General features: G+C 56.5%; 1 protein-coding gene and 1 long non-coding RNA gene across 16 annotated transcripts in view; one reads left to right on the forward strand and one right to left on the reverse strand.

Annotated features, from left to right (window-relative positions):
* The window catches only part of Sned1 (sushi, nidogen and EGF like domains 1), a 74,106-nt gene that overhangs the window by 16,058 nt on the left and 34,964 nt on the right, over nucleotides 1-23,084 (reverse strand). For 11 of the 15 annotated variants that reach the window (XR_006847846.2, XM_046426829.2, XM_046426832.2 and 8 more), the window contains exons 9-26: nucleotides 20,704-20,829; nucleotides 20,370-20,474; nucleotides 20,023-20,136; nucleotides 19,334-19,450; nucleotides 17,649-17,765; nucleotides 17,276-17,392; nucleotides 16,989-17,102; nucleotides 16,605-16,778; nucleotides 10,971-11,084; nucleotides 9,929-10,042; nucleotides 9,217-9,330; nucleotides 8,581-8,877; nucleotides 6,437-6,620; nucleotides 4,315-4,427; nucleotides 3,327-3,608; nucleotides 2,184-2,385; nucleotides 2,028-2,110; nucleotides 532-630 (exon numbers count right to left, since the gene is read on the reverse strand). Coding sequence is in view for 14 of the 15 variants with exons in the window: in XM_046426829.2 (XP_046282785.1) it covers nucleotides 532-630; nucleotides 2,028-2,110; nucleotides 2,184-2,385; nucleotides 3,327-3,608; nucleotides 4,315-4,427; nucleotides 6,437-6,620; nucleotides 8,581-8,877; nucleotides 9,217-9,330; nucleotides 9,929-10,042; nucleotides 10,971-11,084; nucleotides 16,605-16,778; nucleotides 16,989-17,102; nucleotides 17,276-17,392; nucleotides 17,649-17,765; nucleotides 19,334-19,450; nucleotides 20,023-20,136; nucleotides 20,370-20,474; nucleotides 20,704-20,829 (2,586 nt within the window). In the remaining variant the exon portion in view is untranslated. Of the gene's footprint in view, nucleotides 1-531; nucleotides 631-2,027; nucleotides 2,111-2,183; nucleotides 2,386-3,326; nucleotides 3,609-4,314; nucleotides 4,428-5,984; nucleotides 6,065-6,436; nucleotides 6,621-8,580; nucleotides 8,878-9,216; nucleotides 9,331-9,928; nucleotides 10,043-10,970; nucleotides 11,085-16,604; nucleotides 16,779-16,988; nucleotides 17,103-17,275; nucleotides 17,393-17,648; nucleotides 17,766-19,333; nucleotides 19,451-20,022; nucleotides 20,137-20,369; nucleotides 20,475-20,703; nucleotides 20,830-23,084 lie in introns of those variants that run through there. The other 4 variants (XM_046426820.2, XM_046426817.2, XM_046426827.2 and 1 more) reach the window with 4 other exon arrangements.
* On the forward strand, nucleotides 10,146-12,456 carry LOC124080790 (uncharacterized). Its single transcript, XR_006847847.2, has 2 exons — nucleotides 10,146-11,666; nucleotides 11,781-12,456. It is a non-coding gene; the product is annotated as an uncharacterized LOC124080790 (long non-coding RNA).

Consider the following 23,084-nt stretch of genomic DNA (forward strand, 5'->3'; position numbering starts at 1 on the left):
GATGGGTGAGCCTAACCTGAGTCCACAGTGTGACTAGGGGAGAAAGGACCACTAGGTTCTGGACTGTCCTAGAGGGCAGAAGTCGGGGAGCAGAGTGGTAGTCAGTGTAAGGAACTGGCATCTGTCCTGTCCCTGCCCTGCGTGGTGTTTGGCCGTGGCTTTCACAAGGCACAGCGGCAGGCCAGGCCCTGTGTGGCCCGCATGTTGCCCAGGCTGGGAGGCACCCCACCGGCGAGGCTCGGTGTGACTCCCTCCACCCTTCTCACGGTGCTGACTGGGGCTTCCCCTGAGGAGGAGCAAGGCAGTGGTGCCTGGGGAGGGAGGCCAGCTGCTGGAGGCAGGGCCAGCCCTTCTAGCAGAGGCCCTGGTCTCCTCGCTGTCTGGCAGGATGAGTCACCACCCCAGGTGGTGTAGTCTGCCCTGCCCTGTCCAGGCCGGGGTGCTTGGCTGTCCCTTAGGCAGCCCTGTGGACCCCTCACTGGGGGTCCAGCAGCAGTCAGCCCTAGGTCCCCTCCACCACTGTCAACTTACTTTCAGCATCCTTGTCGCTGTCTTTGGGGAGCTGGAGGACCACGTGGGTCTGCTGGGGGGCCTCTTCTGTGTTCCCGAGTGGCACTGGGGTTGTGGGTTCTAGGAGAAGCCAGGCGACCACATGGCACCCTGCTTCACTCGCAGGTTCCCAGAGGGCTGCTTCTGAGCCGCTTCCCGTCCACCCCTGGCTCCCCCAGCTCTGGCACCAGCCCTGCGGCCCCAGAGCTGCATCCCCATGGGATCAGGCCCCACTCTCCTTCTGCCCCTCAGCAGGGCCCAGCTCCGACTTCCCAGGCCCCATCAGGCTGCTCCACCAGGAGCCTCACCCTCCTCACGACTGGCGCTATGGCACTGTCCTTCCTAGGGTCAGACTCTGCCTGCTCCTTCCCCCACCCCGGCTTCTGTGTCTGCCCTACTCTGCAGGCTGTGCTCAGTGGGATGTCACCTCCGTACAGTGTTCTCACTGTGCCCCTGAGCATTTTACATTTGTCCCCACGGCTAGAGTCCCATAAGCTCTGCCTCTAGACCCCAGAGCTCACCCTGCCCACCACCTGGATCCTGTGCTGAGCCCGACCATCCTGCCCCCACAGGCCCTTGGCCTGGCCTCTCCCTCACCTGGCTCACCACATGCAGTGGCCCCTCTGCTGCCCCTCTGCTTTTGGGCCCCCGTGCCCTGCCCTCCTCTCCCTCTCCTTGGAGATTCCCACTGAACCAGTGATGAGGCTCTCTGCTGGAGAGTCCCGTGGGGATTCTTCTACCCAGCAGGTCCTGCAGCATCTCAGGGAGCTCTGAGTTAGTCATACGGGAAGCCTGCCTCAGGCAGGTTCCTAGACACCCCTTCACCTGTGGGCTAGAAGGCACAGGGCCTCTAGGCTCAGACGCCTCTTTTCTGCTGGGCCAACCTTCCAAGGGACGGTCTGTAGGGGTGCCCATGTCTTGTGGTGCTGGGCGAGGCGGAGGCTCGTCAGGCCTGAGCAGGAGCCCAGAGGCCCCAGGTAGCTGCATACTCCTGGGACAGGGACGTGTTTCCCTTGTTTCAGGATAGTGTGGCCAGAAGTTCTGGGCAGGGTCCATCCTTCTGGAAGCTCCCAGGCAAGGCTGCTGGTCCAGGGACCACGTTTTGAGTAGCAAAGAATGAGAGCACCCAGCCTCCTTAGCAGAACTGGCAGGCCACACTTGACAAGCAGAGCTCCCAGTGCCTAGACCTATGGCTGACGGTCTTCTCTGGCATGTCAGCAACCTGCACCTCCAGCCCACAGGCTGACCACGTGGAGACCTCACCAGCCCAACCCTCCGTTGTGTTCAGTGTGTGCTGACCCCAGGACCCAGAGCCTTGCTCGTGGCTGGGGCTGAGGCCCTGGCTAGAGACAGGGTGGGGTACTGGGGGTCTTCAGGACCAGGCCTTGCCACTGTCACGGTGGGACAAGAAGTGGGTGAGAGTGGCCGGGTGGCCACTTGAGCTGCCCTGAGCTGGTGCTGGGAAACGTAGCACTCACGTGGTCTCTCTGTGGCTGAGGTGATGGGCAGGACCCCGAACCTGGCACTTATTCTTCTTCTTCCGTCCACAAGCTCCGAGAAGCTGCAGAGGGTGGGAGGGTCACGAGGGTTGCAGTGTCCCTTGGGTACCCTGGGGTGGCGACTGGGACAGGTACCTCGGGGGCGGGGTTGGTGTTCCGGGGGCGCCGTGGGTGTTGAGTAGACGCAGCTCTGGCAGGTGCACTGGGGGCGGTCTGTTTCTGAGCACCCGTGGGTGATGTCCTCCCTGGTGCCAGCGTCTGTCAGTGCCATCTCTGGGGGCTGCAGAGCAGGTGGGAGGAAGGGGAGTGGCCACGCTGTCCCCGGCATCTGACCCTGCTGCAGAAGGGGCAGCTCACACTGCCAGGCTTGGGGAAGGGGCAAGAGGTATGTGTGGGCCTGAGAAGCCCGTTGCCCCACAGCCTCTGAGGAGGACCGCATGTTGACACTGTGACGTGCTGGGCTCCGGACCTGGACCCCGGCTGCTCCTGACCCACCTCCTCAGGCCAGGTTCCCACCTCAGGTCCAGGCCCGGGTACCTCCAGGCCGCCAGGGCCTCTGTCCTCCACAGGGCTGTGACGCGGTCCTAGTGCACAGCTGGCCTGCCCTTTCTACCTGGCAGCTGTGCCCAGAGCCGGATAGGGTGGCAGGGCTGGGTGTGAAACCTCACAGCCTGTGCTGGCTGGCAAAGCATCTCCTGGGCCCGGGAGGCCGAGGCAGGATCTAAGAAAAGCTGGGTCTGCAGTTCTCTCTCGCTGTTCCCCTGATGTCTCACCTTGCACCTGCACTCCCCAGAAACCCATCTTCCCACAACAGCACAAGACAAGTGGGGCCCAGTGGCCCCTGGCAGGACCCTCCGCACCGGGAACAAACCCGGTCCTTGGCCTGGTGCCTGAGCCTCCACACCCCCGCAGCTCTGCCGCCTCCTCATGGCGCTTCCTGCTGCTCTCTCCCACGCTGTGTCCAGAAATGACTGTGGGCTAGGCCTGGGTGGCCCCTGAGGTGCAGCTGATTCCCTCTCCTTCCTGCTCAGCCCGCCTGGGACCTGCCCCAGGAGCTGTGCGAGACGGGGTTCATACGCTTCTTGTCACTGTCAAACTTTAAGTCCTGAGGTAGGACCAGCCTCCGATCACGCAGGCTCCTCTGTGTCAGACTGGACCTGTTTCTAGGTGGTCCAGACCAGTGAGGGGCCTGGGGGCTGATGACCACCCGCATTTCCTGGACAAGGACTGTGTCCACGGGGCTGAGCACACACCCTCTGGCCCTGGCCTCACACTCACACGTGATGATGTAGAGGTGTGCGGGCTCGCTGTGCAGCTGGCCCTGCCCGCTGCTCTGCACAGCCATCACCGAGAGCTGGTACCGCCGCCCTGGCAGCAGATCCCGAACAGTGTAGGACACCAGCTTCCCGTTGGGGACGTAGCGGCTCTTGGTGCTCTGGCCTGTGGTCACGTTGATGACATATGCCTCCAGTGATGTGCCTGGAGTGGGGGTGTCCCAGAGTACATGGGCAGAGGTGGCTGTGACTCGGGAAGCCGTGAGGTTTGCTGGAGGCAGGGGACCTGGACAAGGCAGGGACAGCAGAGGAGGTGATGGGCAGGTGGTGGTGGGGCTCTGACAAGAACGCCAGGTGGGATCTGAGAGGGTCACTGAAGCCTCACCTGAAGCCAGGCCTGTGACTAGGGACAAAGGTGCAGTTCTGAGAATGGCGTCAGAGCCCACTGCTGCAACCAGGCACAGGCAGCGAACCCGCCATCCTCTGGGGTCCCAGTGCCAGTGCCACCACGAGGTGGGCCATGGACAGTGGACCAGCAGCTCAGGGCCCGGGGAGGCAGAGTCGTCCCTGCTGGGCCAGCTCTTCACAGACTCACCACCCTGCCCACCTGCCCTCCCCATGTAGTGGCTGTTGTGCTCTCCACACTTGGGGGTGGACTTGGGGCCAGTGACACCAGGGAGCTTAGAGTGGGCTGTCACATGCTCCAAGAGCCCGGGACTGTGTGTGCATCCTTGTACTCTCTGGTCCGTGTTGAGTGGGAAACTGACCTGAGGAGCTGCCAGGTGCTGAGGGCAACATTGGACATGTCCCCAGTAGAGGACCCAGACCAGCCTGGTGCAGGGACCCTCCTGATGGTCTAAGTGGAGAGGCCTCAGGGAGTCTAGGTCTGAGCTCACGGTGCTGTGCACACTCTGGAGAGGGCTGAGGAGGCTGGCCGGAAGCAGTCCTCTCCAAGGGTGCCTGTGGGGCAGAGGCCACACTGGCCTACTTACGTGTCCACACGTGCAGTGGCACGGAGGCCAGGCTCTCTGTAGGATGCTCTGCTCCCCCAGGCCCACTGAGGGCGGCCACCCACACGGTGTATCTCCTTCCTGGCAGCAGGGCCCTGCCGTGGGGAGGAGGACAGGGACATGTGAGGGCCCGTGGCCAGCTCTGATCACCAGGGGTGGGGCCTACTGTGGCTGGCAGTCCTAGGTGCTCCTCTGGTGGGAAGCCCCTCCACTGTCTGGGCTAGTGAGGGACTGAGCAGGGTCCTGTGCTGAGAGCAGCCACACTGTGGTCAGAGAGCTGATGTTCCCTGTGTCCCTTCTCTGAGTGGGTCCCAGCTCCCAGTGCCACTCTGTGCTCAGTCCCCCTGGTGAACCTGGCTGGGGGCAGTCCTGGGACAGAGTCAGCAAGTGCCCTCCGGGGCCCTGCTGGTGTTTCTTCCATAAGCCACATGGGGTTCTTCTGTGGAAGAAGCTGGGATGTGGATCAAGGGAAATCACAGCAGAATTTGAACAGTGAACAGGAGAGGGATCTGGGCAGATGTGGGGCAGGAAGCCCTGGGAGGCTGCCTCGCTTTCCTGTCACTCTGGACTTTGATGAGGGCCTGCCGCTCCCGAGGAGGTGGGGTGAGAGCCTGTGGTGGCTCTCCATCAGTCGCAGCGCTCAGCAGAGCGGCCTTGCCCTCCCGCCTCGCCTGGTGCGCCTGGGTCAGCCCGCACACAGCCCACAGGAGCCAGGAGGCAGAAGATCCTTTCCCCAATAGCAGGGAGCACAATGTTGCTTCTGCTCAGAGGTGGGACACAGAGACAGTGCTGTGTTGGCAGCCCCTCCCTCCAGCCAAAGTGACTTGGTGATTTGAAGGCCAGTGCCCTCCTGCTTCCAGCCAGACATCAAGGACAAGGATATTCGAAAGCAACTGCTGGTGGCGGGAAATGGGAAGGTAGCTCCTCAGAGACTGTCCCGGCAGGGATGGCTTACAGCAAAGCCAAACAAAACAACCGAGACCTGAGTCTAAACCAGATGAAAAGAGCAGGGGCCCTGTCTAGTGGCGCAGGCCTGCCACCTGCCACCCAAGCCACTCTGGAGGCTGAGGCAGGAAGACTGCAAGTCCAGGCCAGACCTACAACTTAGCAGACCCTGTCTCAAAATAAAAAAACAAAAAGGGGATGTAACTCAGTGTGGAGTGCCCCTGGGTTCAATCCCAGCACTGGGGAAAAACAGAGGGGACATCAGTTCCAAGGGTGCCATGTCATTTGATTCAAATTCAGTTTCAACAACAATAACAACAAAGTCAGAGTGTATCAAGAAACACGGCACATTCAAAGGAAAACAGAAACTCCCTGAGAAAGATGGCTACCTCTACTGGAGAAAGACTCTGAAGTGACAGCCCTGGAGCAGCTGAGAGAAGTAAGGGGGTGTGGAGCGAGGAAGGGAGCCCTGTGACCAGGAGGGCAGAGAAGGGGCTCCGCAGAAACCAGCGGGCCCGGGGAGAGCAGGCAGGCTGGTCTGAGCACCGGGGACTGTCTGCTTGCTTGGGAAAGAGCACACACTGGGGAAGGGTCTTGGCACATAAGTGCAGGTGATTCCAAGGTACCCGGGTAGGGTACCCAGGAGTGGGGCTGCTGGAGGCCACCTGGCCTTGCCATGGTCCCCAAGCTCGCCCTGCAGCGCTCACCTTCTGCATGGCCCCTCTGAGCCCCCTGAGCTGGGCACTGCTGAGATGCCTCCACCTGCTCCCTGGGAATGCCCTTCACCCTGTGGACACAGGAGCCACAGGAAGCTGCCAGCCAGATGCCCCTCCAGTTTCTCTGCCTCCCCAAGCACTGCTGGAGCAGGGGTCCAGAACTTGGCCTCTGGCAGGTGGACCCTGGGACTGGAAGAAACCTGGCCGCCCACCCCCCATGACTGGTTTCCAGCAGCCAAGGTGCTGCCCCAGGACCCTGAAGCTCTCTGGGCACTTTGCCGTGAGGCGCTCCTTAGATGTCCTTGTGAGGAAGCAAGGCAGGGGCCGTCCCAGAACCAAGCTTGGCTTTCCCGGGCCCCAGACCCTCCTCCCAGGCAAGGGACAAGCCGGTGCACAGACCCAGAACAGCTGAGACCTTGTGTCCCCCAGGAGCCACCTCTTACCCAAACGTGAGTCGGTCCACGCTCTTGTCCACCTCGGTGGATTGGGCCTCGGTGGCCTCAGGGTGGAGAATGGACACTCGAATTCCACTGACGGTGGCATGATGGATCCTGTGCAGAGCCCACCGCACTGAGATGGCATCAGCTGACACGTTGGTGACCTCTATGTCCTCAATGGGGCGGGGGCCTGGGGGCAACAGATGGTTCAGCAGACACCAGCACATTCATGCTTCTGGGGAAGCAGGGCTTGAGACAAGGCTTGAGAGGCTGCTGGGGTCACCGAGAGGCCACTGGTGAGAATTGTCCCCTCAGCAGCCCAGCAGGGATTTGGGGTAGGGGAGGTGCCCAGGTTCCTCGCCTCCAGGATGGCAACTGCGGAGGGCCCACTGTGGGCACCCTGAGCCAGCCAGGCCCTTAGAGGCAGGCGGAGTCGCCTCCCTCTTTAGATGTGACAGTGACGTGCAGAGGGTGGGGTGAGGGTGGGAGTCCTTCCTGACCCCAGTGAACCAGGGCACCCTCTCTTTCCTTTGTGCTGTTTTGGTCCAGCAGTTAACATCTGGGCAGTGCTGGGCCCAGGGGATGTAGGCTGCAGAGTCTGCAGTGACCACAGGGAGGGGAAGCTCGGGAGCTCAGCCCCTCACCTTCTGTGTCCTCAGAAGCTTGAGAGCTGCTGCTGAGAGGCCAGGAGAGCCTAGAGGGCTCATGGCACAGTGCCCAGCCTGGTGGATGTGGCGTGGACAGTGGCCCTTCCCACAGGACCCTGGTCTCCAGTGGGGGCAGGGGAGAGACGCAATCTCTTCCAGATGCCTTTGGAGGGCAGACTCCATCTTGGGAAGCCGCCCACGTGCATCTTTCTGAAACTGTGCTCAAGACGAGCTCACCCACCACCAGCCCTCTGATGGCCCTACTGGCCTCCTGCTCAGGACCACCCAAGTGTGCACTGCAGGGCTCCTCCTCTGAATAGAGTGTACTGTGTCCTCAGTGTGTGGGGACCTCTGGCCTTTGCCGCCTTCTGCACAACAGGTCCTCTGGGCCCCCTGCAGTGGGCACAGTGTCCTGAGAACCTTGGCCTGTCCCTTGCTTGCCAGAGTCCAGCCGGGCTGAGCTGTGCCTCCTGGTGTGAGCCTCTGAGCTCCTGCCACTTTTCCCCCCACCTCACCCATCACAGTCCCCGAGACAGGTCCCTGGCTCTCACTGCCTGCTGGGCCAGCGGCAGGGACTCCAGCAGGTGCTGGGTTGCATGCTGGAGCACAGCCGCCCTCACCCCTCCTGGTCCAAGCTCCTTGGCCCTTCCCTCCTTCCTTAAGACTCCAGCACCCCTTCCCCATTCACTGCTCCTGCCTCTCAAGTACACAGGTGTGGCCTCCACGGCCCCATCTGGACACAAACCTCCTGTTGAAGCTGATGCTGGTCACCTGGCAGAGGGCCAGCCCTCGGCCTTGTAGCAGATCCCACTCCTCAGCCACCCATGGGCTTGTTCCAGGGACTCCTCTTCCTCCCTGAATGGTCTCCAGCAGCAGACAAGGGAGCTGAACCTCGACACCCACTGTCACACTCCCCTGATAGCCACACCCTCCTCGTGGACACTGTCTGACACCCTTTCTTGACAGCTCCGGAAGGCTCCCTCTCTCCACCCTCAGTGGCCTGCAGCCTCCCTCCCCTCTTTCAAGTGCTGTTGGTCCATCACGGCCACCACTTAAGCTCCTGCCTCCCGGGCTCTGGAACTTCCTTTGTCTGGCTCCCCAGACTCTCGTGTCCCCCTCCACCCACCCACAAGTGGAGAGCCCATTCCTACAGCTTCGTCCACTGGTCACAGCCCTCAGTGCCCTGAGCTGACACCTCCAGAAGAAGGAGCCACATGGCTCCCAGGCGTGTCCTAGCAGAGATACTCCTCATTCCCACAGGACAGAACCCCTCCCCTTGGCCATGTCCCCTACCCAGACCCTCGCAAGCCTTCAGCTTTCACTTTGGAAACCCGCGCAGGGCTACTGCCCTCAGTACCCGTCTGCCCCCTGCCCGCCGTCTGGGGGCCTGTTCTTTCCTGCATTTGCCTTGGCCTCTGCCTTTGACGCCTGCTCCTGTGAGAAGCTCGGCCCCTGCCTGCTGACTCCCTGTGTGGGGCGGAGGCCGTGCTGACGGGCACTCACGTGTGCGGGTGAGCAGGGCTGCAGGCCTGCTGATGTCATTCTTGTTGTTGGTGTTGCGCTTGACGGAGAAGACGGAGATGTTGTAGGCCCGGCCTGCCGCCAGAGCCCTCAGCTGGTGTGAGGAGCGGCTCCTGTCCACAAAGTCCGTGCGGCGGTAGGAGCCGTCGGAGGAGACGTAAGTGACCGCATAGCCATCGAGCACCTGCCTGGTGGCAGGGCCCTCGGGTGGGCTCCAGGAGATGGAGACCCCACTCTCCTCCACTCTCTCCACCCTGAGGGCCGTCGGTGGAAGGAGCTCTTCAGGGTTTGGGCCAAAACACAAAAGAAGGGAGTGGTGAGCTGCTGCAGGAACCCTTGTCCCTGTCGGGCACCCCTTTTCGGACCCTGGGCCGGGACAGCACGGTGCTGTGGCAGGGAGGCTCACCCTCGGCCCTCCCCCTGCAGTCCTTGGCTGCTGCCCGCACTGGCCTCCCGGAGGGTCACCCCCCTCTCCCTGCTTCTCAGGAGAGGAGCCTGGGTAAGCAGTGGCCCGTTCTGCCCTGGGGGCCTCTAGGTCCCCTGCCTGCCCCCTGGTGAAGGGGATTGCCGCCCCAACCCCAGCTCCCTGTCTCTCCCTCTGAACCCCTAACTGCTCACCTTTGGCACAGTCCTTGCCTGTGAAACCCACTTTGCAGGTGCAGCTGTGGGACCCATTGATGGCCAAGCAGTAGCCGCGGCCCCCACAGGGGCTAGAGAAGCAGGGGTCACTCACTGAGGTGGGAAACAGCAATGAGGCCCAGTGTCCTTGGGTCCCCTTGCTCCTGGGAACTGGGCTGCTCCCAGGTGAATGGGTGTGGCAGGGTTGGCCCAGTGACAGCACCTGCCTCCCCATAGCTGATGGTGGTGGTCAGGCCCCTCCTGGCCATGAGTTGGGCCACCACACTGTAGCTCCTGTCGGAGGGGAGACTCAACACAGGTAGGGAGAGGCATTCCAGATAACGCTGGGGAGGCAGTGGACAGCGGGGCTACTGCGGACAGGGGCCAGGGAGGGCATCACCTGGAGGGCCCCTGCTGTGGGCTAATTGGGGGACCGTTCCCGACGGGAGGGACAGAGAGTGTCTGGTCTGGGCTACAAGGAGCTTGGCCTGTCCAGGGACAGCAGGGCCAGGGCTGGACATGAGGCCACAGAGTGGGTGTGTGCTCAGGGTGTCCAGGACTATGGTGAAGGTGAGGGCTACACACGGTGTGTGTGTGGGGGGCTCTTGGAAAGCACCGTCTGGGGGCCAAGGAGGTCAGAGGAAGGGCCACCTGCCCAAGGACTGAGGAGGCCCTCCCAGGGAGTGGGCCTCAGGCAGGCCTGCCACCCTACCTGTCTCACAGTGGTAACCGAAGAAGCCCTCGGGGCAGACGCACAGGTAGGCCCCACCGCCGTTCTCACACCTCCCTCCGTGCTGGCAGGGGCTGGGGTCACAGGCATCCACCTCTGGAGAACACCCAGAGGGTTGGCCCGCGCAGCAGGGGGGGCTCTGGGGGAGGGAGGAGAGGACAGCAGGAAGAAGGGGTAGGGGGAAAGGAGCATTGGCCGAGAGAGGGGTGTGGGGAGCCCACGGGGTGGAAGGGGCTCCTGGGGAATCCCCCTCAGCCCTCCCCACAACTTCCCTCCCAAGGTGGCCAGAGCCCTGGCTGTCACTCGCCCTGGGTGTCCAGCAGGGAACGGGACCCCACCACCCCTGATCTTCCAGAGGCCAGGCTCTGTTTGGGGACCCTCCCAGGAGCCCCCACCTGTCCCTCAGTACACTCCAGTGAGGCTGCAGAGCCCTGGCTCGCAAGTGGCAGGGAGGTCCCTGCAGGAGCCCCCGTCCCTGCAGGGCTACGCTCTGCACTCATCTGTCTCTGAAGACAAAGTCCAGGCACCAGCCTGTCCCTCAGGACTCTGGCTGCTCCTGGAGGAGCCTTCAGCCCCAGGGTCACCACTCTGCATCTGGGCCTTTCCTCCACGAGCCCTCGCTCCCCTTCCTAGGTGCGCCACCTCCACTGCCTGCCCCTCCTCCTAGGGACCAGTGTCTCTGTTTGGGCTTAGAGTCAAAATCATAAGGGGCATAGTGCTCATCCAGCCACGCTCTGGCAGGCCTCCCACCTCTGCCAGCTGGCAGCAGTGGACAGGGGTGAGGCCATCCCCACCTGCCCTCAGGCAAGTGTCTCTCAGTTGAGCTCTTAGTCCCCAGGATAGGAGGAGGCAGAGATGTCTGCAAATCTCTGTCCTGGACACTAGAGCTGGCAGGAACTTGGGGAGCAAGAGGTGGCCAAGCTGGCCATCTGGACAGAGACCCATCCAGGGGAGGAATGACTAGGGCAAGGAGGCTGTGCCAGGGCCCCAGTGCCTCCAACTGTCACACCCAGGAGTCTCTTACCCAGTTCACAGTGGGCTCCCTCATAGCCTCTGCTGCAGAGGCACAGGTACCCGGCAACGTGGTCCTGGCAGGAGCCCCCATGCAGGCATGGCTGAGACCGACACTCGTCCACTTCTGAGGGAGGAAGACCCCAAGAATAAAGCCATGTGCCCTTAGTTAAGCCAAGTTCAGATGAACACAAACTAGTGCTGAGGGTTCAGAGTCCATGACACCCTGTAGTTCTTGGAAAGGCCAACACCAGGGGCCAAGCCCCTCGGAGGGAGGGGCAGGTTGTAGCCCCAGGACTCAGAGCCTGGCCACGGCTATGAAATTATGGGGATGATCATGGTCATCTTAAGGGCTCACGGAAGACACTGCGGATTTAATTCCAATTTTGGATAGGTCCAAAACACACGAGGTTTGGCAGAAAATGTTCCGTGTCAAATTTTGCCATTTCAGTATACAACAGTCCTGTGTGAAACCAGTGTATTTGGAGGCCAATCTGGTTCTGTGTGGTGAATCTGTATGGTGAATCTTTTAAACTGGGAGTTGTGCTCCTGAGTTCAGATGTTCAATCTGAGGAAAGTCTAATGTCAACACCTACAAAGCGAGTGAGCAGGAACGGCCTGGGGGGCCGGAGCCAGCACCCGCCTGGGAGCTGGGCGCTCTGTGCCCTCGCACTTGGGCTTCCTCCCTCCTCATGGAACTGGCTTGCAAGTATGATTTCTTTGCCTTTTAAAAACCCTGTGAATGGCTAGACAATGGGCGGTTCTGCTTTTGCCTGTGACCTGTACTAGTGGAAGATCACAGTGTGTGTTCTTTCCCACCCAGCATTTTGACGGTGGTCTCTGCGGTGTGTGACCACCTCAGACTCATCCTTCCTTGTCTGGTGGACACTCGTGTTGGTTCCAGACTATGGCAATGACAGCAGATGCTGCAGCAAGTACCCCACCTGCCCCCAGTATAGATGTGCAAGTGTCTCCAGATTTCCCCCAAGCTGGGTCGCTGAGGTTAGCTCAACAGGCCAGTCACCACATCCAAGTGCTCATACTGACTTCCTCTCATCCCGCCAGCCATCTGCAAAACACCGCTGGCCCACATTCTCACCAAGACAGGCTTCTTAGACTTCGGAATTTTGCCAACAGAATGTCTCGTTGTACTTCTGATTTGCATTTTCCTAATTACTAATGAAGTCGACTTTTCATGTTCGTTGTCCACGTGTCTCTTCTTCCACCACAGGCCTGTTTGTGTGTCCTGCCTGTTTCCATACTGGTTGATTGTTCTCTCCTATGGACACATTGGCATTTTTCACACCATCTTGAAACAGCTCCTCATCAGTGCGCATGTGTGCTGGCATGTGCCTCTGTACCCTCTTGAGGTTCCAGCTGACGTTTCACTTCTCACTTAAGTTCCTAGTTCTTGCAGGAACAAGTTAGTCCATTCATTTCTTTTATAAGTGCATTTTGTGGCTTTCCTTAACCAAAAGTAAAAAAGATATTTACCTATATTCTACCCACATAATTATATAGATTTTGTTTTCGTTTTGGTACCAGCTCATGAGCTATTTCAAAACATCATTTACAATATGGGGATGGTGGCTCACACCTGTAATCTCAGCAACTTGGGAGGCCGGGGCAGGAGGATCACGAGTTCAAAGCCAGCCTCAGCAATTTAGGGAGGCCCTAAGCAAATCAGTGAGACCCTGTCTCAAAATAAGCTTTACAAAAGGGCTAGGGAGACAGAGCACTAATCTCCAGGGTATATAAAGAACTCAAACACACACCCCCACCCCCCAAATAACCCAATCAGTAAATGCACAAAGGAACTGAACAGGCACTACACAGAAGAAGAAATATGATTGTCAACAAATATATGAAAAAATGTTCAACATCTCTAGCAATTGGAGAAATGCAGGTTAAAACTATCACTGAGATTCCATCTCACTCCAGTCAGAGTAGCAATTATCAAGAATAACTATAAATGTTAGTAAGGATGTGGGGAAAGAGGTTCACTTATACATTGGGACTGCAAATTGGCGCAACAACTCTGGAGAGCAGTATGGAGATTCCTCAGAAAATTTGGAATGGAACCACCATTTGACCCAGCTATCCCACTCCTGAGTTTATACCCAAAGGACTTAAAATTAGCATATTACAGTCACACAGCCACATCAATGTTTATAGCAGTTCAATTCATAATAGCTAACTTACGGAACCAACCTAGGTACCCTTCAACAGATGAATGGATAAAGAAAATGTGGATGTATACACAATGGAATATTACTCAGCCATAAAGAGAAATGAAATTATGGCATTTGCCAGTAGTAAATGGATGGAATTGAAGACTATCATGCTAAGGGAAATAAGCCAACCCCAAACAAGAAACCAAAGTCCAAATGTTCTCTCTGATATGTGGATGATAACACACAATAGGGGGTGGGTAGGGAAGACTAGAGTACTTTGGTTTAGACAAAGAGGAATGAAGGAAAGGGAGGGGAAATGAGAATAAGAAAGATAGTAGAATGAATCGGACGTAACTTTCCAATGTCCATGTATGAATACAAGACCAGTGCAACTCCACATCATTTATAACCAGAAGAATGGGAAGTTGTACTCCACGTATGTATATGTTAAGATGTACTCTACTGTCATGTATACAGAAAAGAACAAATTAAAAAATAAATTACTTAACAGTGATAAAAGGGCCAGGCAGGGGGAGCTGGGGATGTAGCTCCGTGGTAAAACACCCCTGGGTTTAATCCCTGGTACCAAAGAATAGAATACAGTAGCTCAAATCTGCATGGAGATTTTAAAATGTACCTTGCTACTACTAACTTTTTTTGCTTGTTCAGAGAATGCATTATCTTGGGTGTTCACCTGCATAACAGTTCAAATCTTCTACCTCTCTGCTGTTTGTCTCCTTAGCCTGCAACCAACCAATTGGGTACACATTTTTAGATTTTAAGTTTATTTTAATATTTATCCTTTTGGGGATTTGCTGAGCTGCTTGGATCTCTGTGTTGACATATTTCTTCAGTTTTTAGAAAAAAAAAAAAAATCATTCTCTCTCTGAATATCTCTCTTATCTACTGTGTCATCTATCACCGGGGCCCAGTTACGGACTTGTTTGCGATCGCCCACAGACATGTGATCTCTGCCCGATCTTCAGCATTCATCTTTTCATTATTTGTCTCCGCTCATCTCCCCTCTGATCCACAGATGAAGAAGCTCTGTGGTCCTGGCTTTGAGTCCAGCTCAGTCTTCATTTCAGATTGCACTTTCAGTCCTAGAATTTCTGTATTGTTACATTTAAATCTTTCCTTTTCCTGGTTGGGTTCTCTATCATTTCATTCATTTCACCTCTTTTCCCCTCTGTCTTCTGAGCTACAGTGGCGTTTTAAATTCCTTGTCTGTGAATTCCAACATCTGGGGCGCATGTAGGCCTATCTGGATTGACTATTTCCTTCTAGATTACCATCATGATTCCTTGCTTCTCAGACACAGTTTGGACAGAAACAGCAGGGCCTGGGAGTGGGGCTCACAGCACAGTGAGGGCCTGAGTTGCTTCTCAGCCCTGCAGCACACAAAGCCAGTGGAGACTTGGGTGACCGCTCCTCCCTGGAACGAGCCCTATCCTGGGTGAGGCAGGTGGGCCGAGCAGCTTCTCACTCTCCTTGATGCTCCCAGGGGCAGAGCTGGCTTGGCCTGCAGCACCACTTCAAGTGGCTTCAGTTTGCAGTGGCTGTAAACACTCAGACCTCTCTCTCTAGAGCTGGCCTTGGATCCTGGCTTTGCACCCGAGAAGGTCATGTGGGGAGAGCCAGTGGGACCTGAATCCCTGCGGCTGTGCTCGGCGCCACCGTGCTTGCCCACAGTATCGAGTGCTGGCTGGACTGCTGTGCTCCCCAAGGCACCTGCCCATGCTGGGGAGAGACGCACCTGCAGTCTTTCTCACCTGCGAAGGGCTTGCCCAAACTGCTTGCACCCCAGATCCTGGACAGGTCAGCAGACATGATCCTAGGCTTGGCGGTGTTTCTTCCAAGTCACACCAGAATGCCAGTGTCCATATGATCAATGTGTCTCCTTGGGGTTTAAACCACCTCCTGTGGCCTTACTTCTGATGCTGCTGTTGGTTCTTTTTCCTCTGTAACCTGCTCTTCTCTCCAGATGTGCAGATGCTCTCATTATCCCACGGCACCTTTGCATTTCCCTCTGATGTGGCTGGGCTCCCTTTCCTCCTGCGGGATGTGCCATGAGTCCTTCCAACCCGTCCTTCTTCTGTAATCCTGGAATTTAACTCACAGCTGCTAGGAGTTTTCTCTCTTGTATTTATCTTCTCTGTATATCTATATTTCTCTACACATTACGGCTCTCTTCTTCTTGGGTCCCTTTATCCAGGGTGGGCACTGTGCTTCACCCTCCTTTTGATGCACAGTCTTTCCCTCTTCTTCCGACTGTCTTCAACTTATTCTTCATCTATGTCCACTACTAAATTATGTTTATTTCAACTATTGTAGTCTTAAATCCTTTTATTTATACTTTCTCCTTAAAAACTATTGATCCTGTTTTGTATGGGCAACGCCAAGTTGAGGCTTGTGCGCCACTTTGTACTATTTATAGTGCAGTGGCTGTAAGCACTCAGGCCTCTTTCTCTACAGCGGGACTTGGATCCTGTATTTGTACTGTACAATATGAAGCAGGCATGATCTAGAGTGTACTTGCTATTTTGTGCTGTTAGTCTGCTTTCTGCGCTTTCCACTCCCGGGGCTTGCTGTCTCGGGGGCCTCAGGGTCTTTCTGGTGAGCTCCTGTTCTCTTGAGGACACTGGCCTCTCATTTGGCAACAAGCTGGGGAGAAGCAGCACTGGAAAGGTCTCTTGACAGTCAGGCATGAGCCTTGGGAGGTCAGGAGTAGAGGACAGATGGTTGTGAACCAGGCAGTCCATAGAGCTCTTCACCTGGGTAGGGCTGCACAGGGTGGGTTGGGCTTTGGGGACATTTGGGAGATATTAATGGGCTTATGTGCCCCATTCCTGTCTGGATGATGTCACCACCAGCCCTAAGCTTGTTGCTTAGAAATCCTTGTTTTATGAAAACCATGTAAACATCACACAGCTTTTTGGAGGAAGAGCCTGGATGCCTTGGCTTGGTGCAACACTCGTGCCATTGTGTCAGAGCCCCTGCGTCTTGAGGCCGCCTGCTTCCAGGTATGCACCCTAAGCTCCGGAGCAGACACAGGCAGGACCCAGAGGCAGTGCTCTCTGGGGCAGCCCTTTGCCGTGCCCTGCGTGTTGTGGGGGGTGGGGTGGGGTGGGGGGTGTTGTGCAAACACATATCTGACACCACAGGTCTGGGTGGGTGGGAGTACGAGGCAGGTCCTAGCCTGGGTCTGCCTCCTTAGGACCCTGCACTTGGCCACGTCTTGGCCTTGGCGGCTTCATCTGCAGAGTGGGCCTGTAGGAGGTTGACCCTCTGTTCTGAGCTACTCTGAGGATAGGGAAGCCCTTAGTGAGGATGTTCCCGAGTAAAGTTGACAGGATCCACATCCTCAATGCACAGAGAGGAGACAGGGAAGGTGGGGCTGGGCCAGGAGGAAGCTGGCTGGTGGTGGTGGGGGGGTGTCCCGTCCACCCTCCCCTGAGGGCCCACGAAATCACCTAAGCACTGGGGAAGCTGACTCCAGACACCTTGCGGCAAGCAGATGCTGGTGTGGCTGGGGGCACTCAGGCTGTAGCCATGGTCACATGTGTACAAAGCCACCGAGCCCAGGCGAGTTCCATTGAAGCGCATGGTGGCATGCTTCACCTCTTCTGGGCGGCCACAGTCCACCTCTGCAGGAACAAGAGCACAGCAGCCTGTCCAGAGCCGCCATTCCTCTGCTGGGCCCAGGGTCTGAGGAGGCCCAGCTCGCACCCTTCTGGAGCAAGGTGCTGGACTTTTGGGCACTGGCAGTTTCTGAGGTTTCCTTCCTTTTTTCCTTCCCGTCTCTGCCCGGTCCCACCCTTGGCATGGCCCCCAGCCCAGTCCCCTGGATTGCTCACCTGCCTGGCACCGGTGTCCTGTGTACCCTGCTTGGCAGTGACAGGAGAAATCCATGCCTAGATCCTCACAGGTGCCCCCATTTACACATGGGCTCCGGAAGCAGGGGGAGGGGGCTGAAAGAGAGCAGGAGGGTTCCCATCACCAAGTCTCCCGAAGGGCTCTCAGATGCATGGGGGTGTCCTACCTCCTGAACCCAGATCCACCTCCTATTCCTGCAGGACCCAGGCCAGCCCTGCCCACTGGGCCTATATCCATAGGAGAGTTCCCCTGCTGTTCCCAACCCTACCTATCTCACAGTGCCGCCCGGAGAAGCCTGGGGGACAGTCACACTTGTATTTGCCAATGTAGTGGAAGCAGGTACCACCGTTGTGACAGGGGCCGGAGGCGCAGGAGTCTGGTTTCCCTGAAAGCAGAAGGCACCCAGCAGGGTCAGGTGTCACGGCTAGATGCTTCCCTTCACCCCCACCCACTTCCCTAACATCCTAGGGCTGGGAGCCTTCGTGATGGGGTATTCCTGAGAGACACACTCAGGTGGCTGGGATGGGGGCTGGGGGTCTCAGGTGGAAGTTTGGCTCCCTCCCACTCTTCCCATGCTGATTCCAACTGATTGGGCCCAGTTCAGGGCTTGCCAGCCACCCCACTCCATGCTGGGGCCGCACCGATCTCACAGTGCCTCCCGGTGAAGCGGTAGGGGCAGCTGCAGTGGTATTCGCCCCCTGACTCCTTGCACGTGCCCCCATTCCGACAGGGCCCTGAGCTGCACAGGTGTGGCCGGGCTGTGTGGAAGGACAGAGACGATGGTGAGCACAAGGCAGCCCACTGCTCGTGCCTTCTGCCCCTGGCCGGCCAGGCCTGCTTCTCGGCTGAGGCCAAGTTAGCCAGGACATACACGGGGGCAGGGCTTGCAGTCTGTAGACCCCTACTGAGCCTCAGGTGGGCTCTTTGGTGGAGAGCAGGCCCCACACCACAGCACACGATGCTCCCTCCTTCCTGTTTGGCATCTGAAGCGGGGGGGGGCGGGGGGGGGCTGAGTTGTGATTGATGTGACATCACCATCCATAGCAGTGGTTCTGATTCCAGTGCTTTCTTGGCTCCTGAAGTATAGGTTGTGAGGCCTGTGCTTTAAAGGTGTGATTTGAATGGCAGTTGCCAATCAGACCTGTCTGTCTGTCCTCCCATCTTGACCACCACAGCTTGACAGGGCCTAGTGAGTTGGGTCCTTGGATTTCTTGCTGTCCTGCCAGGAAGGCATAGCAAGAGGGGGCCTTCCTATCCCTCAGAGTCCACCCCTCCTCTCCCCCACTCTACACCCTGGGAGGCCTCACAGCTGCATGTCCCACCTCTGAAAGCAGACTCCTGAATCCTCCCTGGGTCCCCCTTGGGGCTGTCCACACCTGTGGCTTCCTCTGCTCTCAGGAGTGGGGCCCCTGAAGGGAGCCTACGCAGTTCCTCAGGTGGGCACAGGGACAATGGTGCAGGGATACTGGGTACTGGGAACCGGGCCTAGGGAGGGGTGGCACGTGCTCTGGGAGCTGTGGCCTCCAGCCCTTACGGGAGGTGGGTTGCTGGAGGAGAGTGCAGATGAGTTCTGGGCAGGGCCCAGGACGGGGGCAGTGGTTCCAGGAGCATATGGAGGAGGAGAGCTCAGCAGGTCTGGCAAAGAACTGAGCAGGGGCCCCTTCTCTTGTGAACCCCCTTTCTTGCTGCAGGGGTAGGAGAGGCCAGAGGGGTCTCAGGGGCCACTGTCAGGGACAGGTGAAGAGCAGCAGAGGTGTCTGGGAAGCTCCTAGGTGGATCAGATAGGGTATTGGCTCTTCAGAGAAGCTCAGGCCTGAGCTGGGATAAAAGGCCTGACCACACTGGACTCTGGCCAAGGGATGCCTGAGATGCTGGGAGATGAAGGCTGTAAAATGTCTACATTCTCCACGTGTAATAAGGTTAACAAACTTCTAATGAAATACTTAAAAAAAAAAAAAAACTACTCAATACAATGATTCTAAGATCTATTTGGAAAAATGCTGAGCAGAAAGAAAGTAAAGCCCGTTCTGAGGGATGCAGATCAGAACAAATGACAAAAAAGACAGTCAAAATAATGAGGCGCTGCTCCGGATAAGTACGACAGAGCAGCATCGCAAGGGGGGTCCCAGAGTGATCCCAGGAAAAAACAGAAGATGCTCGGAAATAGAACTGGGGCCTGCGCACAGGCGCTCTCCAGGGTGCTGACCCCGCAGCATCCCCGCAGGCCCCGCCCCCGGCAGCATCCCCGCAGGCCCCGCCCCCGGCAGCGTCCCCCCCAGACCCCGCCCCCGGCAGCGTCCCCGCAGACCCCGCCCTCCTGGGGCACCTTTCTCGCAGTGCCGGCCGTGGAATCCGCGCGGGCACTCGCACGTGTAGGAGTCGTCGTGGGAGTCACAGGAACCTCCATTGAAGCAAGGGTCTGAGTCGCAGGGCGATGGCAGGGCTGTGGGGGGAGGGCACGCAGAGGCCGGTCCTAGAGCATGTGCTGCCAGGGTCGCCTAGGAATCATGACTGGAGCCAAGGCCACTTAAAATATTCTGTGGACTCAAAGGCTCCTCCCTGGAATTTCTCATTCTTGGTTTTAGCATAATTCACCCTCGCTCTTCATGGGGTAGCACTGAGCTGTGACACTCAGATGTCTTATCATCACTGCTGGCAAACTCGATATATGCAGAATTATGTCACGAGGTTAAGCATCTTGACACTAGCAAATAAATAGTAGGAAGTGCAAATACCCTAATTATGTATGCACTAAGCGGTTCAACAGATCTGCGGGGGGAGGGGCTAGGGAATCCACACTGTTGCCCGTGTCCTGCTCAAAGTCTTTCTCCCTCCGCGCCCAGGAGCTCGCCGCCCACACTGCAGGAAAAGCTGTTGCCAGAGGCCCCTCCACCTGCACGGCTGCTGGACAGACAGCAGCCCTGGCCCTGCCCGCGTGGTGCTGCCTTCTCCTGCAGGACACCCCGCCCCTCCTCTTTGGCCAGGACCCCCGCAGGCCCTTCTGGAGCCACTAACCGTGGGTGACATTGTGGCCCGTGTGGCAGACACACAGGTAGCTCCCACCGTACTCCATGCAGTAGCCTCCGTCTGGGCACTGGGTGTTCATGTTGCAGGGTGTGGCTGTGACTTCTGCAGAGAGGAAGAGGATGCTCCCATGTGGGCCTGTATTCCTGGGGACCTCAGGTCCTCGACAAGGGTGGGGCTGCCCAAGACCCAGTGACCCTGCTAGGGAGACCAGGGTGGAGCACTTCTGCAGCCACTCGCCTCTCCCGCACAGGGTGGCAGTGAGGGTTATGGGACCCTGCTGATAGGGATGCTCCACAGAGCAGGATGACTGCCCCCACCTCCAGCACGACACCTACCAAATTCACACAGGAGTCCAAAGAACCCTGGGGGGCACTGGCAGAAGGTAGTGTTGGTACCCAGGCACCTGCCTCCGTTGCGGCACTCACAGTCACTGGGGATTCCTGCCACAGGGAGGGAGAGGGTCCTATTGTAGGGGCACAGAAGATGGGCTCTCCCACCTGCCCTGCCTGGCCACCCTCCCACAACCACTGTGTGTACACACACGTCCTCACACACCTTCTCTCGGGAGCTTCCTGCATGCACACCCTATGGAAGGACCCTCCCTGCTTTTGCTACCCCTGGGCAAAGCTGGGTCCTCCTGCCCCAGCCCTGGGGTATAATCCAACGCACTCTCCGTGCAGTCCAGGCCCATGAAGCCTTCCGGGCACTCGCACACGTAGCCCTGGTCCACATCCACACAGGTGCCCCCATTCTGGCAGGGGGCAGAGAGGCAGGCGTCAGGCACTGAGTGGCTTCCTGCAAGAAAGGCCGTGGTCACAACTGGCCACTCAGGAGTGGGGAGAATGCAGGCTCCCCCCAGGAGGAGAAGAGCCACGATCTGGCTGCGTTTGCACCTCTGTTCTCAGTGTCAGGTGGGACTTTAAGCCAGAGGCTTATTTTCTGGAAAACGATTTATAGCTGCTCTGCCCCCTGTAGCTCAGCACCTGCCGGCTCCTTCCTGGTTTCCTGGAAGTGCATTTCCTGCTATAAATTTTAATACCTGTACGTGCAGCTCTGGGAAGCCAGCCCAAAGCCAGGGCCCCTAGGCACTCCTGGTCAAACATTCCCCTTGGTAAGATTATTGGGATTTTCCAGGTGTGTTTCTATTGATTCTTAGTTTAGCTTTGTTCTGTCCAGAAAACAATATTTTTTACTGAGCCTCATGTTATGGCCAGCAGTGGCCTATCATGGGGATGCTCCATGAATTCTTGCAAAGAATGTGTGTACTCTTGGAACACCTGTTAGGCCAAGTCCAAGTCTTCCGTAGCCATGTTGATTTTTCATGTGTTCTGTGAATTACTGGAATCACCTGTAATCATGGATCTGCTTCTTCTTGCAGTTTGTCAGGTTTTGTGTCATGTATTTTGATACACATTAGTAGGGCTAACAGGTGCAAGTATACTTAGGTTGTCTTGATGAATTGATCCCTTTACCATTATAAAAGGTTCCCTCTTTTTACTCCTATAACTAAAATTCAAGCTATCTGATATTAATATAGCTACTGCAACCTCCTCTTGATTAGCATTTGATCAATTTTTCAGGTACATTTAAAATTCATCTTTATAAATTAATATACAGTAAAATTGGCATTTTTGGTGTAACTGCTATGAATTTTAACACTGTATAGATTTGTGGAACCCCACCACAACCAGGATACAGAACATCCCATCATTCCAGAGACTTCGTGTTCTGTTTCTTCAGAGGTTCGGACCCCTGATCCTCTGAGCTCCTGGCCACCACAGCTGCCCATCACTGCAGTGTTGCCTCTTCGAGAATGCCAGGTGAATGGAATGTGGCAGAGATCTCACGTGGCCCTGCAAGCTCCTGTGCTGGAGGCCTGGTCCCCAGCTGACGGCACTCCTGGGAAGCAGTAGGAACTTTTGTCATTAGGGTGTGTCCTTGAAGGGGATCCTGGGGCCCTGGTCTATCTTGTCCTTCTCCGTGCTTCCTGGCTGCCGTTAGGTGAGCAGCCTCCTCCACCATGTGCTTCCGCCATGAAGTCCTGCCTCACCGAGGCCCAAAGGTACAGACGGTGTCCTCTGAAACAATAAACCCTTCAAACATGGCCTCCTTTAGGTGGTTTCTCTCAGGTGTCTGTCTCACTGACAAAGGCTGAGTCACACACATGCAGGAATCTCTTGTGACGGGCTTCCTTCCCTAGAGTGCTGCTGAGGTCATCTCAGTGAGTGTGTAAGGATGAGTTCCCTTTGAGACTGAGGGGTGTTTTCCGTTGTCACCACAGTTTATCTGTCCACTCACCTGATGTAGGAGACTTGAGTTTTAGATTTCTGGTGAACATAAATAGACATGATTAAAACACTGTGTAGAGTTTTGCAGTTTTCATTTCTGTAGGGTGAATACCTAGGAATAGGATGCTGGGCCACATTATAGGTGTATGTTTAACATATAAAACTGCCACGTTGTTTTAGAGTGGCAGAACCATTTTGTAGTCACCCCAAATGTGTGCGAGTCCACTGCTCTGTGTCCACACCAGATCATCATCACGTCTTCTGGACACTGCAGTCAGTGTGTGGGGGGGTATCTCATTGTACCCTGGGGCTAGCATCTCCCTCATGGCTACTGATAAGGACGAGAACACCCTCCATCTGTCCTCCACCTGTGTGCTCCTGTGGTCGTGAGTCTTAAGTCTCTTGTCCATTTTATGATTGAGTTCTTTTCCCACAGTTGGTTGCTTTCCCACATCAAGTCCTTTATCAGAGGTGAGTTTTCCAAATATTTTCTCCCCATCTGTATTTTTGTCTTTTCATTCTTTTAACTATGTCTTTCACACTGCAAAAGCTTTTAATTTGGGCAAAGAAGTCTAATTTATCTATTTTTTTTTCTGGTATAGATAATGCTTTTGCTGAGGCCAGGTTACCAATATTTTTTTTTCACATTTTCTTTTAAAAATGTTATAGTTCTACATTTTCCATTTAGGTTTACGCTCCATTTTGAGTTAATATTTGTATAAGGTGTGAGGTTTGAGGTTTTTTTTTTTTTTGCATAAGTAA

The sequence above is a fragment of the Marmota monax genome, unplaced genomic scaffold (assembly GCF_021218885.2).
Source record: "Marmota monax isolate L192 unplaced genomic scaffold, Marmota_monax_Labrador192_F-V1.1 WCK01_AAM20220418_F8-fsc00298, whole genome shotgun sequence".
NCBI classification, from domain to species: Eukaryota; Metazoa; Chordata; class Mammalia; order Rodentia; family Sciuridae; genus Marmota; species Marmota monax.